Consider the following 16618-nt stretch of genomic DNA (forward strand, 5'->3'; position numbering starts at 1 on the left):
CCTTTTAGAGGGTCGTTGAAGCCCTTGGAGGTTTATCTCTGTCTTCAGGGTCACCTGAGTGGCGTAAATGGTTCCTGTACTCTGCAATTGTTTTCTCTGCAAACCCTTTCCTACTCCCACACCATTCAAAGGGAGTTCATCCCAAATTGTACAGCTAAAAGTCTGTAGAGATTCTCCGTCATCCAGGTCATGGTTGTCCCAAAGGTGCTTTTTCAGGAGGCAACTGGAATTTCTGGTTTTTCCTTTGAAGATGTTTCGCTTCTCATCCAAGAAGGTTCTTCAGCTCTGACAGGACAGTGGGGAATGGAAGGATTTATATTCCTTCCTGTTATGAATTGTTCCTTGCAGAAAATGACCAGCTGTGTGCAAGGAGTATAAATCTTTACATTCCCCACCATCCAGTCAGAGCTGAAGAAGCTTCTTGGATGAGAAGCGAAACGTCTTCAAAGAAAAAACAAGAAAGTCCAGTTGCCTCCTGAAAAAGCACTTTCAGGATAAAAGAACGGTTATTAGCCTAGAATTGCTGTATATGCAATATCTCATAGTATTACAGATATCATACTTGAAAATGAATAATTAAAATGACCGCAGGCGAATTCTGAGAGTTTGCAGTCCAGCATGACTGAAGGGTTCCAGATTGGGGAAGTCTTACCTTAAGGGCTTCTGGTGGGGAAAAAGGATTTTGGACTGAAGCTTCAGCTGTCTAATCCTTAGCTGAACCCTCTTCAGCAATTCCTTTGGCTTCCCCGGCATTTGAAAAAAACCTTATCTTGGGCTTTGAGATCTCTAGTGTCTGCCTATTCAAATGTAGATTTGCAGATTTTCAGTTATGAAACCTTCCCCTACTTGGGAAGCAGAATGGGTAGCCGAGCTCTTCCACCCAATTGTTTCTGATTCTTCTCTTTCTGTCTTGCAGATGGGCTTCACAATTCGGCAGATCTGTGGAGTTCTTCCAGCAGCATGAGCCAGTCAAATTATGGGGCCATCTTGGGCGCTTCTTCCTCCCCGCTTCCCCAGTCTAGCAACTTCAGCAACCTTCACCAGCATGAACGCATGGTAATAAAACCAGGGGTGGGCTTCAAAAATTTTAGCAGGGGGGATTCTCTGCTGGGTGGGTGTGGCCGTGGTGGGTGTGGTGTAGTCAGCCTTCTGCACCACGAGGACGGACGGATGTATTTACCCTCCCCTGGCTCCGGAGGCTTTCTTCAAGCCTCCGGGAGGGAGAAAACGGCCTCCCCAGCCCCCAGGAGCACTCTGGAAGCCTCCTAAAGGCTGTGCATGCGTGACCCGTCAAAAGGGTGAACGACAAAACCACGCCCGACTAAACGGCGTCGCTGACGTCATCAACAGGGCGACAACAGCCAGCGCGGAGAAAGAAGGGCGCTTTAAATCGTGCTTTGAAAGAAAGCCGATTCAACTTAAGGTAAGGGTTAGGTTTAGGGTTAGGTTTAGGTTAAGGGTTAGGTTTAGGGTTAGGTTTAGGATTAGGTTTAGGGTTAGGTTTAGGGTTAGGTTTAGGGTTAGGGGTTAAGTTTAGGTTTAGGGTTGACTTCTATCTCCGCGCTATTGTCGCCCTGTTGATGACGTCAGCGACGTGGTTTAGTCGGGCGCGGTTTTGTCGTTCGCCCTTTTGTCGGTGAACCCTATGCATGGCCATTTTGGTGAAGGGGGTGAGGTTTCAGGAGGCCAAAAATGCTGTATTAAGTGTATAAGACACACTCAGATTTTCACCCTCTCTTTTGAGGGAAAAAGATGCATCTTATACTCTGAAAAATACGGTAAGTGCTTTTTTTCTTTTCCTTTTTTTCCCCCTGCTGTAGGAACTTATAAGAATCCAAATTGGAGGGACTAGATATTTTCAAGATCAAATAGCTTGCATAAAGACCCCATTTTTCGCCCTCCCCAAGCCTCTGCGCGCACCCTGCACTTACCTGCATCCAAAATGGGCCGTGTGGGATGGGGTGGGTAGCACAGGGTAGGCGGGGCCAGCCAGGGGTGGGAGCCGAGGTGGCGCAGTGGTTAGGGTGCAGTACTGCAGGCCACTTCAGCTGACTGTTATCTGCAGTTCGGCGGTTCAAATCTCACCGGCTCAAGGTTGACTCAGCCTTCCATCCTTCCAGGGTGGGTGAAATGAGGACCCAGACTGTGGGGGCGATATGCTGACTCTGTAAACCGCTTAGAGAGGGCTGAAAGCCCTATGAAGCGGTATGTAAGTCTAACTGCTATTGCTATTGCTATTGGAGGGTTTTCTGAACTGCACAGAATCTTAGCTGGAAGTTCACCCAAACTCCTGCGAACTCCCAGGAGCCCCACCCCTGAATAAAAACTCTGGTGCGCTTGTGAGTACGTGTAGAAATAGGAAGATTCTGTACAGGTAGTCCTCGACTTAACAACCATTTGTTTAATGCATGCATTACAGTAATCTCCCTGCTATTCTGTGTCAAATTCTATCTTGCATTGTTCGGCACCATGAATTCTTTATCCATTTTGAGTCATTTTTAAATCAAGAAAACCATTGACTTTATCATCAGTTGTACTCTTGATTTTATATTTCTTCCCCTTGATAAAATTCTAATATCTGACCATCGGTTATCCATCTATCCTTACCTATTATTTTCTGCCTGTAAAATGCTTCTTTGTTTTGAGAGCCCTAGCAGTGTTTTCAGGCACAGCCTGATTTGGTATCTATTCCATATTCCTAAAATTGTCTCATATAACAATTTTTGAAATCTACACTAACTTTGACTTCATTGTACAACAAGTATCCATGCCACCCATATGTCAGGGAATGTTCTCCTAACACTAAAAAAAAATTATTTGTCACATCCATCCAATCTTTCATCCAAAGCAAACAATACATTGCAAATTAACAATTTTAACCCAAGTCCTTCTCTTTACATCTTGATAAAACCTTACATTTATTTAACTCTCAGCTTTTTCCTTTACCATGCAAACTTAAATATATCTTTTGGCCATTGTTTAAATGATACAACAGTTGTCAAAACAAGTATTGTTGAAACAGAAACATCATTCTGGACAAGGCATTCATCTTTATCATAGATTTTTTTCCCCCCAATAGGGACACATGTCATTTCTACCATCTTAGCTTGTCTTTGGAAATTACATTCCATGTCTTCACACAATTGCTTTGAAACAACATATAATTCATATTTGTCATAATGACACCCAAATATTTTACTACTTTCTCAATCTTTAAACCAGTTTTCTCTATCAGTTCTGTTCGATGCTGTATTTTCATATTTTTTTATTTACGTTTTCATCTTCTGGCTATTAAATCTTAAAATCTACTATCGTAGTTGTGAGTTCCAGAATACTGGAGGCCTCTTCCTTCAGGGGGAAACGCTGGGTCATCCAGAATCAAGGGGAGCAAATGACTTCTGTACAAACAAACACTTCATCTTGTTAGTCCCAAAGATGCTTTTTCCAAAACACAACTCAACTACTTTGGTTTTATTTTTTTCTTTGAAAACCTTTCGCTTCTCATCCAAGAAGCTTCTTCAGTTCTAACTGAACAAGTTAGAATTGCGGGGAAAAAAACTTCCTGGATGAGAAGTTAAACGTTTTCAAGGAAAAAAATGAAAGAAGAAAGTCTAGTGCCTTTTGTAAAAAGCACTTGTGGGACAATCCCGACTGGGATGATTGAGAATCCCCATAGCAGGGGTTGGTTGCTCCCGGCATTACTGGCGGTTCGGTGTGCGCAAATTTTTTCCCCGTGCATGCTTGCTTCCCTTGCATGCTCCGCATACATGCGCATTTGCACAAAAATAGGTCTGTGCACACGCAAACCGTTAAAAAAATACATTTGTGCAATTGCAATTGTTCTGCAAATGCATAGAACCGAATATCAAGATTGCGGCCCCGTAGGAGAACCGGTCCTGGGGCGTGGCAAGCCTGGGTCACTGCCGGTTCCAGCAACCCAGGCCGCCAAACCTCTACTGGTTCAGTCAGAATCAGTCCGAACCGGTAGGAACCCACCTCTGCCCCATAGGCATTCATCTTGTAAATCATGAAGCTTTTATCGCCTAAAATTCTAAAGCGTGTTTGAAAGGCAAAATATAATGGAAGATCCACATTGTGTATCCCGCTTCCTCTCTTTCTAAATGCCTTCCTTTGTTCCCTTGTAGAATTATCAGATGCATTCGGGCGAAGTCAACGGTGGGCTCCCATCCGTCCCTGGATTTTCTTCAGCCTCCACTCAGTATGGAGTGTCCAGCCACACTCCCCCGATTGGTGGGACAGAAAATGTCATGGGTAAGTGTTTGGTCTTTTTTCTCCAAAGCCATGGAAACATATTTACCATATTTTTCAGATTATAAGACGCCCCAAGATTTTGAAGAGGCAAATTTAAAAGTTTTTGCACTCTGCAGCCCTTCCAAAAATGGCCTATTTTTCGCCAAATTGGGGGGGGGGGGGGCAGCAAAAAACAGTCTGTTTTTTGTGAAAATTGGCCCTTTTTTGTCAAAAAAAGAGAGCATGCATAGCCTTTAGGAGGCTTATAGAGTGCTCGGGGGGGGGGGGAACAGCCCGTTTTCCACTCATTTTTGCCCTCCCCAGCCCCCAGGAGCACTCTGGAAGCCTCCTAAAGGCTATGCACAGCCATTTTGGTGAAGGGGGTGAGGTTTCAGGAGGCCAAAAATGCTTTATTAAATCTATAAGATGCACTCAGATTTTCACTCTCTCTTTTGAGGGAAAAAGATGCATCTTATACTCTGAAAAATATGTTTTTTTCTTTTTCTTTCATTTTCATTTTTTTTCCTGCCGTAGGAACTTATAATAAAGCTTGAGAATCCAAATTGGAGGGACTAGATATTTTCAAGATCAAATGGCTTGCATAAAAACCAAAAAAATCCTTCCTTTCCATTTCTCCGATTGAAGTGAAGAGTTATTAATAAAATATTTCTTCATTCTGTTTAATTTTTACGTCAGACAAAGAGAGAGAGAGAGCGGGGCCAAAATAGTAGCTGCAGCAAAGCAATGGAAACCAACATATTGACTTTGTGAACATGTGGTCACAAAATTTAGGATTGAAAGCAGGAGTTCCAATAAGATTAAAGTAATAGACTAACAGAATAACAGAGTTGGAAGGGACCTTGGAGGTCTTCTAATCCAACCCCCTGCTCAGGCAGGAAACCCTATACACATTTCAGGCAAGTGGTTGTCGGATCTCTTCTTAAAAACCTCCACAGCTTCTGGAGGCATGTCGTTCTATGCTTAATTGTTCTAACTGGAACAGGAAATTTCTCCTTAATTCTAGGTTGGTCCTCTCCTTGATTAGTTTCCATCTGTTGCTTCTTGTTCTACCTTCAGGTGCTTTGGAGAATAGATTGACACCCCCCCCCCCCTCTTCTTTGTGGCAGCCCCTGAGATATTCGAATACTGTGAAGAAATTTCAAGCCCTTGGGTGGATTTCAGACTTGGAAGCATGCTATGGGGCACCCACGATGGTGGGAGGGAGAAGAATGGGGCAGAAATAACTCTGGACATGTCTGCTTCCTAATCATCCACCCACATAACCTGCTCTGGGTGCCCTGCCACTCTTCTAATGCAAATTCCTCCCCTTCTCGTGTCTTCCTGGCACATGAAGGTTAATCCCTCAAGAGTGGCTTTGGGCCAGGGGAGCCCAGCAGACGGAAATAGATCTATTTAGCTTTAAGCCCCTGTCTGGGGGACGTACTTAGTGATGTCTCCCCTTTTTGACAGCCAGACATAGAATCTTCATCCCTCACACGTTTATTACATATAGACTTGAAGACTTGTTCTTAATCCTCCTGCCCTCCCCTCACACTGCTGCGTGGGGAGGGGAGGAAAGAGACTAACGGCCACCTCGATTCATCCGCAAAGATCCCTCAAAATGGTTGGAAGTGGAGGTGGCCTTTACTTGACTTACTTAAGGAAGTGCCCGTTTTTAATTTAATCAACCTCGGTCATAGAGGCCCGACAAATCCTACAGGCACCCAAGTGGGACAAATGCAGCCGTCCCTGGGAGTTGCTGTTATAAACAAGGATTAGAAAGAGTGAGGGGGGGGGGGATAATGCGGATCAGGGAAGACGAGACCGGGTGATTTAGATCCATTGGGAAAATGCTGGTGGCTGATGCTGAACCCAGCCTTTTAGTCACCTCATTCTCATGTGAACCTGTTACAAATCCTTTAGCGTTTTTAATTTAATAAAATGAACAATTACTTTATGAACAATTAATAAAAAGTAGCAAGATGTGGGGTTTGAGTCCCACCTTGCCCATGAAAGCTGGCTTGGGTAGCTTTGGGCCAGTCACTCTCTCTCAGCCCCACCTACATCCACAGGGTGGTTCTTGTGGAGAAAATAGGGGGAAGGGAGGTTTATTGGATATGTTTGCTGCCTTGAGTTATTTGTAAATATAATAAACGCGGGATACAAATAAATAATTTCCCAGCAATTAAGGAATTAAATAAAGACCTGCCATCCCTTTGAAAGGGCCTCTAACTCCTTCTATAGATTTGGGGGAAGTGGTTGGTGGTGGAAAGTCACTGGGAGTTGAACTGACCAGTTTCCCCAGGAAAGGATTTGGCCCTGAGTGTCCAGTCACCAAGAAATTAAAAGACGCTTGCTCCTGGGGAGGAAAGCTATGGCAAATCTAGACAGCATACTAGAAAGCAGAGACATCACCCTGACAACAAAAGTGTGTCTAGTCAAGGCTATGGTTTCCCCAGTTGCAATGTATGGCTGTGCGTGGCACGACATAACCGCGAACGTCAAAAGCGTGCCGACAACACCACAGCGCTAAAACCACGATGTCAAAAGCGCGCCGACAACAGCGTGCTGACAGAAGCGCGATTTAACTTAAGGTAAGGTTTAGGGTTAGGTTTAGGGTTATGTTACAGCGCGCTTCTGTCGGCGCGCTGTTGTCGGCGCGCTGTTGTCGCGCGGTTTTGACGGTGCAGTTTTGTCACCGCGCTTTAGTCACACGCGCTTTAGTCTACCGCGGTTTTGTGGTGGAACCATGGCTGTGAAGGTTGGACCATAAGGCTTAGGGCTAAAGAATTGAGGCCTTTGAACTGTGCTGGAGAAGACTCCTGCAAGTCCCTTGGACTGGAAGGCGATCCATCTGGTCAGTCCTAAAGGAGATCAACCCTTTAGAAGGCCAGATCCTGAAGATGAAACTTAAAGACTTTGGCCACCTAATGAGAAGGAAGGACTCACTGGAGAAGAGACTAATGCTGGGAACGATGGAAGGCAAAAGACAACAGGGAACGAGGTGGCTGGATGGAGTCCACGAAGCAGTCAGCATGAGCTTAAATAGACTCCAGAGGATGGTAGAGGACAGGAAGGCCTGGAGGAATGTTGTCCATGGATTGTGATGGGTCAGACACAACCGTAACTAACAACAGTCACCAAACATCATCATTCCCCCCTTCATGGACACATCCTGCCCCTTTGTCACAAAATCTGAGTGAAAAGGGGCCAGTTAGAGCCTCCGATCCTATTTCTGTAGGGGAAAGAGATGTTTTAGCCAAGGAACAGGAAAAAAGCTACATCTCTCTCATGTTTTCCTAAGCATTTGCATTCATCCCAACCCCAAAGGCAGATGGGAGACGGACATTCTATGGATTTAATGTCGTAGCTGTTCCTTTGGGTACCATTGCTTTGTTCTGTTTGATTTATAATGGGTTCTATTTTAATGTGATTTTTTCCCCCTCCTGTTACTAGTCACTTTGAGCCTGGCTTTCCACTGCATTGTAACTGGATGAAATGAATAAAATGTGAATTCTCTGGGTTTGGCAAAGTGTTTCCATGTTCTAACACTTTGTCCCAAGTTTTGGATAACATGAGACATTTGAGTGTTCTTTCTTATATAAAAATGGGAACTTGGAACATGTTTTGGCTCTTAGCTTTATTTCCTATAGTCATAATGTTTGGGAGGTGGTAGTCACAGCTGCATAACACCCAACCTATAAACAATTGGAATACAGTAATATTTTTTAAAAGTTAAAATTCCCAGCAGGAGCAACAATGAAGCTAAAATGCTTTTTTTTTGTATCCTACTTGAATAATAAGAGGATAACAGAGTTGGAAGGGACCTTGGAAGTCTTCTAGTCCAACCCCCAGCTCAGGCAGGAAACCCTATACCATTTCAGACAAATGTTGCCCAATCGGTTTTTAAAAACCTCCAGTGTTGAAGCTCCCACAATTTCTAGAGGCAAGCTGTTTCACTGATTGATGATTTTTACTGGCAGGAAATTTCTCCCTGGTTCTAGATTGATTCTATCCTTGATAAATTAAAAATAATTTATTTGGTATGTTTTTCTGTAAGTTGGATGGTAGGTAGCACATATCATGAATGACCATGCCATGTACATCGGCCTATCTCCAATAAAAAATGGGTGATCAAGGGGATGCTGCATGCAGAATACTCAATATGTTTCTAGTATCAACAAAACAAACATATTCAAGAGGTTTTTACCGAGACTTTCCAGTGGGGGTGTTCCAAACTCAGAATTTCTTGTGGTTTGTTCATTCATATCCAGTTTCCCTGAAAATAAGTCCTCCCGGGATAATAAGCCCAATCGGGCTTTTGAGCGCATGCGATAAAATAAGCCCTCCTCAAAAATATTCCAACCCAGCAGCAGCCATGAGGTGACCACACTCGCCGCCTCCTGCACCTCAAAAATAATAAGACCTCCCCAAAAATAAGACCACGTGCTTATTTCGGGGGTCAAAAGAAAATAAGACCCTGTCTTCTTTTCGAGGAAACACCGGTATTCCTAAAATTTCTGGGCTTGGTATTCCATTTGTTTATTCATTCTTTCTCATTTTAATCTTCTCTTCAGGTAATCGAGGAACCACCGCTGGCAGTTCAGGTGATGCACTTGGAAAAGCATTAGCTTCAGTAAGTCTCATTATGATTCCTCGTTCCAATAATCTTTGATTTTTACCTGCAGGCGCTTTGTACGTTGTTTATGGAAGGCTTCCAAAACTAGCACAAGATAGATCTGTTGCAGCTACATCTGTAAGAACTGTGTGTTTATGATAAGCTGTCCTCACCTTACAACCATCTCTTTAGTGATTATTCAAGGTTACAACTGCACTGAAAAAAGTGACTTACGACCAGTGGTGGGTTTCACATTTTGTGACCACCCGTTTGCCCCACATGCGCCTTCCACGCAGGCACCCGGCCTCAAAAATATGCCAAATAGGATGGCATAGAGGCAGGGCAGGTGGGCAGGCCGACCGATCCAAACTGGCTGAATACCACCTGCTTACGACCCACCCCACACTTAAAAAGTGTTTCAGCATCTCCATAGTCATGAGATCAGAATTTGGGCATTTGGCAACCGGCATGTATTTACAATGATGGCCACATCCAAGAGTTTCATGCGATCCCCATTTGCAACTTTCCCACCTGGGAACTTTCCCTATAAGCAAAATCCATGGGGGAATCTGGATTCGCTTAATGACCATGCGATTCAGTTAACAACTGCAGTGATTCGTTTAACAACCATGGTAAATTGAGCTTAACAACTCACTTAACAACTGCCTTGTTTAGCAGTGGAAATTCTGGTCCCAGTTGTGGCCAACCTCAAGCGAAAAAGAGGACTAGGTTTTTCAGGAGTATTTGAAGCCTGATATTTTCCCCGCCGTTCCTTCTCCCAAACTCTTTTCTTTTTCTTCTTCCACAGATCTACTCTCCAGATCATTCTAGCAATAACTTCTCTTCGAACCCATCCACTCCGGTGGGCTCCCCTCAGGGAATAACAGGTAAGATGTAAAGCAGTTTGAATCTAGAAGCAGCAACAGTGTGTGGAAATCTCAGAGGAGAAGCTGGGATTGGCATTTCATTGATGAGTTTTTCAAGATAAATGGCGCTTCTTATTCTGAACCTGATCCAGCGTTAGCCCCATGATCCAGTTTAGGGTAACATGCCGAAGGTGGGGTACCCTTGCAAACAATTTAGGGCCTCCATCTGTACCTGGATTCAGCAAAATGAGGAAAGTATTCAGTTTTTGTAAGCTCTCCCCTGACAGGCTATTGAGAAAAGTCTACACCAGTGTTTTTCAAAGCTGGCCACTTGAAGATGTAAGGACTTCAGCTCCCAGAATTCCCCAGCCAGCATAACTGGCTAGGGAATTTTGGGATTTGAAGGCCACACATCTTCAGGCGGCCAAGTTTGAAAAACACTAGTATAGAGGTTCACTCAATCAAACTTCTACATCCACTAAAGTTGGTCACCAGTGGAATTTTTTTTCTTTTCTCTTCTTTAATACATGGTGAAAAATATGTCCTTTAATTCTTTTGCATGTGAACAGAACTCTGATGAGATAGGGGAATAGTACAGATAAGAACTTGTGGGTTTAACTAATGCTCATAAGAAGGTTTTGCAGCAAGTGATTTAAAATTCTTGGTTTTGTAAAGTAAAGGAGTCCCTGTGGATTTTACTCCACGAGATGTTACTTACTCTAGGGAGGCGGTGCTCATATCTGTTTCAAGCTCACTGAGCCAGCGCTGTCTGAAAAGATTGCTGCGGTCATCTAGCCAGCATGATGTCACAGAGCGCTGTCATCTGGGTTTTGCACCAGACGGAAAAGTGTGGTTGGGAACACGGTTTTCTATACTGCAGGATTGCCTACTTCCAAAGACCTAAGGCAGCGATGGCGAACCTTTTTTGGCTCGCGTGCCATAAGTGAGGGGAGCGCAGGGGGGTCGTATGCAGGCGTGCCGCACCCATAATGCAATGCGTGACACACCCCCAGTGCACATGCGTGCAGTACAAATGCCCCCCCCATTTTTTGCATGCTTTTTTCGCCCTCCCCAGGCTCCAGGGGCTTTATAGGAGCCTGGGGAGGGTGAAAACAGCCTCCCCTGCCTGCCCCGGATGCCCTCCGGAGGCTTCAGGGACCTTCAGGAGGCCTCCCTGAAGCCTTCGGAGCAGTCAAAACGACCCTCTGAGTTAACCGGAAGTCTGTTCACGAACTTCCAGTTTGCCCGTAAGGCCAGTTTTTTGCGCTCCGGAGGCTTCACGGAAGCTCATAAAGCCTCCGGAGGGCCTCCGGGGGGGGGGGGGGCTCTTTTCGCCCTCCCCAGGCTCCTATAAAATCTCTGGAGCCTGGAGAAGGCAAAAAATGGCTTTAAAAAAGGATGAACTGAGCTGGCCAGCGTGCCCTGAAAAATGGCTCCGCGTGCCACCTGTGGCACGCATACCATATGTTTGCCATCACTGACCTAAGGGGACGTGTAATAACTACAACAGAAGAATCAACGCAAGTGGGTTTTGCTTAAGACTACTAGCTAAAGGCAACCCGCTTTAACCACAAAATGTCCTGTTAACCTGAGATTGAGACAGTCTTAGTCTGAGATTTATCAAAGCTTAGCTGCACAGTTAATAGCTCCAGGGTATATGTGTGAATCAACAGATCTGAAGTTTGTGGGTTGTTGGCTCCACCTGCTGTCACATGGAAGAACGGCATGCAAGTCAGGTTTCAAAAACCATCATTTTCACTAAGGTGGCTTGTAAAAACTGGCCTGTACTCCATCTTCTTAATCTTCTTCCCTGCCCAATTCATTTTGTCCTGACTTTTTATGAAAAAACTATATGAAAATAAGACTACAATTCAATTTTTATCTATCTTCTAGGTAGATGGAAAAAGGCATTATTAAAATGTGAAATGTGTTTCCAAGAAGTGGTAATGCTTCCTTGTGACATTTCTGTGACAGGGCGGGAAGCGAGCACGTTTTGAATGGAAGGAAAAGTCTATAATGTCGGTTCTCCAGCTCAGCAACTTTAAGATGTGTGGACTTCAGCTTCCAGAATTACCCAGTCACCCTGCTGGTTGAGGAATTCTGGGAGTTGAAGTCCCCACATTTTAAAGTTCCCGAGTTTTGGTAAAATTGGCTGTAAGGAGCGATTGATCCTGATGGAGCTCCCGAAGTTCCATCTGGCTTGTGATGCGTGCTGGAAGTGTGGAATAATTCGTGCTCCCATAGTTTGCATCGTTTTTTTTTTTAAAAAAGGTTTTTATTTGGTAAATATTAAAAACTTTGGACACAGTGCGACATTTCTGGCATAGTCATTTCCATTGAGATTTTTGATCTTACAGCGATAACAGTTGATATCCGTTACATAGGCATGTGTAGTCAGTCAAATTATCTACCCATTAATCCCTTTCATTACATAGTTACTACATATCCAATTCCTACCTATCGTGCAATATGAATACCATATTTTCCAGTTCTTAACTTATCCGTGTTTTTCTGTCCTGACCTTTTCCCCTTGATTCTAACCACCTGTCCCAGATTTTGTGGTATTCCATCTCACCCTTGTCTTTGAGCTCCAAAGTCAGCCTGTCCATTTCTGTGCAAGAGTTTGCTCGGTTGTTCGTTTGCAATGCTCTGATGATGTTGCTTAATTGGGGGAATGAAATGTCTGCTAAAACAGCCCAGCTCTGAGAGCAGCAAAAACGCCACCGTTCACCCGTGAGCTATTATTCTGAAAATATTTTGTGAAGAGAAAGGAAGTCTATGCTGTCTTTATCTATCAGACATATTTGCTAATGGGCAAAATTTGTCCCCTGTTGTCTTTCCTCTACTCAGGTTCTTCGCAGTGGCCCCGAACAAGTGGACAGGGTGCCTTATCTCCAAGCTACGAAGGCACCCTCCATACTTTGGTAAGTATTCCTCCACCTCATACTTGCCACTGGTTTTTGCACTGAATAGTTGCAGTTATGACAACACTGGGAAAGGCAGCCTATCATCGGGCTTTGGGTACTTGGCATCCAGCTTATCTTTTACAATGGTTAGAGCAGTGTTTCTCAACCTTGGCAACTTGAAGATGTCTGAACTTCAACTCCCAGAATTCTGGGAGTTGAAGTCCAGACATCTTCAACTTGCCAAGGTTGAGAAACACTGGGTTAGAGCATCCCCGGGGTGGGGGCGGGGGATCGCTATTTGCAACCTCCCCAGCTGGCAGGTCAAAGGGGAAGATGCCAGGAAAGGCCACAAGTCGTGATCATTTAACCATTTCTTTGTTTGTTTGCTTGTCAAACATGGACCAGATAGCAGATATGGATATAAACATAAACGAAGGAAGGAAGTACAGATCAATGGGGACAGTAGGACAGGGACGGTAGGCACGCTGGTGCGCTTACGCACGCCCCCTTTACGGACCTCTTAGGAAAAGGGTGTGGTCCACAGTTGACAGTTTGAGATTGAAGCTTTGAGGATTTGTAACAACAGAGTCAGGTAGAGCATCCCAAGCAGTGGTGGGATTCAGCCAGTTCTCACCTATTCGGGAAAACCGGTTCTTAACTTTCTAAGCAGTTCGGGGAACCGGTTGTTGGAAGAAATCTCATTTTGTTCCCCCCACACACACACTTTACAGAGCTAATCCTGTAAAGAAGGCAGGAAGGAAACATTCTGGTGTCGTTTCTAGCCCAATCTTTATTACCCTGCTTACAGAAACTGCCTCTCCAGTTAACCCTTGTTATATTGTAACAGCTAAGGCGAAGCGCCCATCGACCTGAGTGACGTTGAGTTGGCCACGCCCACCCGGTCACATGACCACTGATCCCCGCCTACCCAGCTGGTCATCAGGGCAGAGAACTGGTTGTTAAATTATTTGAATCCCACCACTGATCCCAAGCATTGACCACTCTGTGTGCTGAAGTTGTATTTTCTGCAATCGGGTTTGGAGCGGTTCACCTTGAGTTTGTGTCGATTGTTTGCCTGGGTATTATTGTGGTTGAAGCTGAAGAAGCCGTTGGCAGATAGGACGTTGTAGCAGACAATTTTGTGTAGTATGTTTAGGTCAGACTGTAGGAGGCACAGTTCCAGATTGTCCAAGCCCAGAATTTCAAGTGGCATAAGGGATTCTGTTTAATAACCTCATTGCTTAATACTGAATTCTCCACTCCCAATTGTGGTCATAAATCAAGGACTATCTATAAATTCCTAGTAGATAGCAGTAGAAACAGCAACCTCAGTACAAGCATACTTTTGATTGTCCAAGAGCGACTTTCTTTTTTAGCCTTGGTTTTTCTGCCTGAAAAATCACCCTTAGCAACGGCCTTACCTGGTCAGGAACGTACAGAAAGCCTTGTGTCCAATCTTCAAATGTTGTCTGTGTTTTTAATTTGGTGCTTGGCTTGGTGCCTGAACCTCGACTGTCGGCATGCGCCCTCCCCAGTGGTTGTGGTAGACTCTTCGTTTCACACCCTTCCCCTCTTTTCCGTCCTTCAAGCAAAACAAAATGGAAGACCACTTGGACGAAGCCATCCATGTGCTGCGGAGCCATGCAGTGGGCCAGACCAACCACAGGGAGATTCACGACTTGTTGGCATCGGCTTCTGCGCACGGCACTTCTGTGGGCAGCCTTAGCCAGTCTTTCTCCCCGGCTTCTGTCTTGCCAATCGCTAGTCGGCATACGAACTTGGTAAGCTAGGAATTAATTGTGTGTGTGTATGTGTGTGTTTCAGACCTGCTTTACTGTTCAAAACTTTATGGCTTCTCCTTTCAAGAAGCTCCTTAAAGGTCTGTTTGCGTAACTTGACTATTAATCCACCTGATCCAGGAACTTTGGTCCACGGTTCCTAGAATCCATTGACTTTAGACCAGGGGTCGGCAACCTTAAACACTCAAAGACCCACAAAGGTCCTAACCGGAAGCCCCCGTTCAATTCTTGAGCTGACCAGTAGTCTGGTTCCCCCACATAGTCTTCTCCTAGCGCAGCATCCTTTTCCCTCTACCTGTCCTAACCGAAAGCCCTATCCATTGTGGAGCCAACCGGTGACAGTTCAGCCCCGCAGCAGAGGGATGAAAGAACCACATGCAGCTCCAGAGCCACGTGTTGCTGAATCCCTGCTTTAGACATACAGCTGGAGGTTGGTGAGACTTGCTTGGTCCAAAGCGTCAGGAGAGCAGGAGTTCTCCATGGCTAATCTAGCTTAGTATAACTAGCAAACGAAAGGGGCTTTTTAACCACCTTTTCCTTGTAGATGCTGGAGACTGGGGCTAGTCTCTTGTGTCCTCCACTGAACTATGGGCTGTCCAGGTTAAAAATGCTTCTTGAAGGCTGTGTAACATTCTTCATATTCAAAAGTCCTACCATACTTAGACCCTTTCATTGTGGGCTGAGACTTTGTGATCAAGAGGCAGAAAAGAGAACATTCTATGACAGTGATGGCTAAACTTTTTTTCCTTGTGTACCAAAATTGTGCATCCTCCTGAGGTTTTCCTCAAGCCTTCAGGAGGGCGAAAATGACTTCCCCCAGGCTCTGGAGGCCGGAAACAGGCCCATTTCTGGACTTCCAGAACTTTTGGGTGACCCGTTTTTCTCCCTCCCAGAACCTCCACACAGGCCCTGCATTTATTTACCTGGCATCCAAAACGGGCCATGTGGAGACTCCTGGGAGGGGTGGGGTGGGAGGGGCGGGGTGGGGTAGGAGGGGAGGGGTGGGGTGGGGTGGGAGGGGCATGGTTGGGGGGGAGGGGCTAGCCAGTCCTTTCAACTACCAGTAGATGTAAAATTAACATCCGGTTGGGCTGAACCAGCTGAATGCCTCCCATGCTCTGTTTTGAGCCTAGCCGGCCTCCTGGGACCAAAAACAGAACGGGGGTGGTCCTGCACCCTCCCCGCACTCCCCCCACCCCCATGCGTGCATGACACACACCCCCCGTGCATGCACAGCAGAGACCGCAGAGAGGCCTCCACATGCCATCTGTGACACGTGCGCCATAGGTTCGCATCATGGTTCTATGATATAAGATCATGGCTGAGGGACAAAGGTCGCGGTATCTTAAGATCAAAAGGCAGTTTCCAATGGCCCCCCACACTCTGCAACATCGTTCTGTCCAACTTCTCTCTGACAGCTTTAGAGTTTCACAGCTGAGTGGGATTTTTCCTTCTTCCAAATTTGGGTTGCATCGTACAAAATGTAAGGCTTGGTTGTAGGAAACTTTCTAATATAGAGTCTGGGTGAAATGGTTTTTTTTTTCCCAATCTCATTGGTCAAATCATCACCTTTGCACTGATGTTGTTATATTAATTTGGTAACGAAACCAAAACTGCAAGAAAGCCACCGAGCACCAAGAGACCCCACAATATTGTAGGACTTCATTTCTTTTTATTTTTCCGTGGGTCAACCTCCGCCTGTTTTTACCTGCTTCATGACTCACTCAAAATTAGGTGGCACTTCGGTGACATCGATGTGGCAGTCACCCTGCCCTTTCTTAACCACGCCCTGCAGACACTTGATAGCATTTGATAGTCAGAATGTGTCTTTAGGAGTCTATGAAAGGACTGCTAGATCTAAAATTGTAAAATCTGTAGACCGAGATCTGTAGCTCCTGCCAACCTAGCAGTTTGAAAGCATGCAAATGTGAGTAGATAAATAGGTACCCCTTTGGTGGGAAGATAACAGTGCTCCATGATCTCATGCTGGCCACGTGACTGCAGAAATGTCTTTGGACTTGAAAAGGAGATGAACGCTGGCCTCCGTATTTGGCAATGAATAGCAGAGTAAAATCCGCAGAGACTCCCTACCTATAGGTATACTGGACTAATGGCTTAACACCAGTGGTGGAATTCAGCCAGTTCAGACCGGTTGGGGCGAACCGGTAGTGGCGACCA

General features: G+C 45.2%; 1 protein-coding gene across 6 annotated transcripts in view; it reads left to right on the forward strand.

The window, feature by feature from the left end:
* Positions 1-16618, forward strand: part of TCF3 (transcription factor 3) — a 131994-nt gene that overhangs the window by 99227 nt on the left and 16149 nt on the right. For all 6 annotated transcript variants that reach the window (XM_032239164.1, XM_032239020.1, XM_032239093.1 and 3 more), the window contains exons 10-15: positions 917-1056; positions 4146-4272; positions 8829-8887; positions 9678-9756; positions 12586-12659; positions 14231-14422. In XM_032239164.1, coding sequence (XP_032095055.1) covers positions 917-1056; positions 4146-4272; positions 8829-8887; positions 9678-9756; positions 12586-12659; positions 14231-14422 — 671 coding nt within the window. The remainder of the gene's footprint in view (positions 1-916; positions 1057-4145; positions 4273-8828; positions 8888-9677; positions 9757-12585; positions 12660-14230; positions 14423-16618) is intronic.

Source organism: Thamnophis elegans, chromosome 1 (genome assembly GCF_009769535.1).
Source record: "Thamnophis elegans isolate rThaEle1 chromosome 1, rThaEle1.pri, whole genome shotgun sequence".
Taxonomy (NCBI): Eukaryota; Metazoa; Chordata; class Lepidosauria; order Squamata; family Colubridae; genus Thamnophis; species Thamnophis elegans.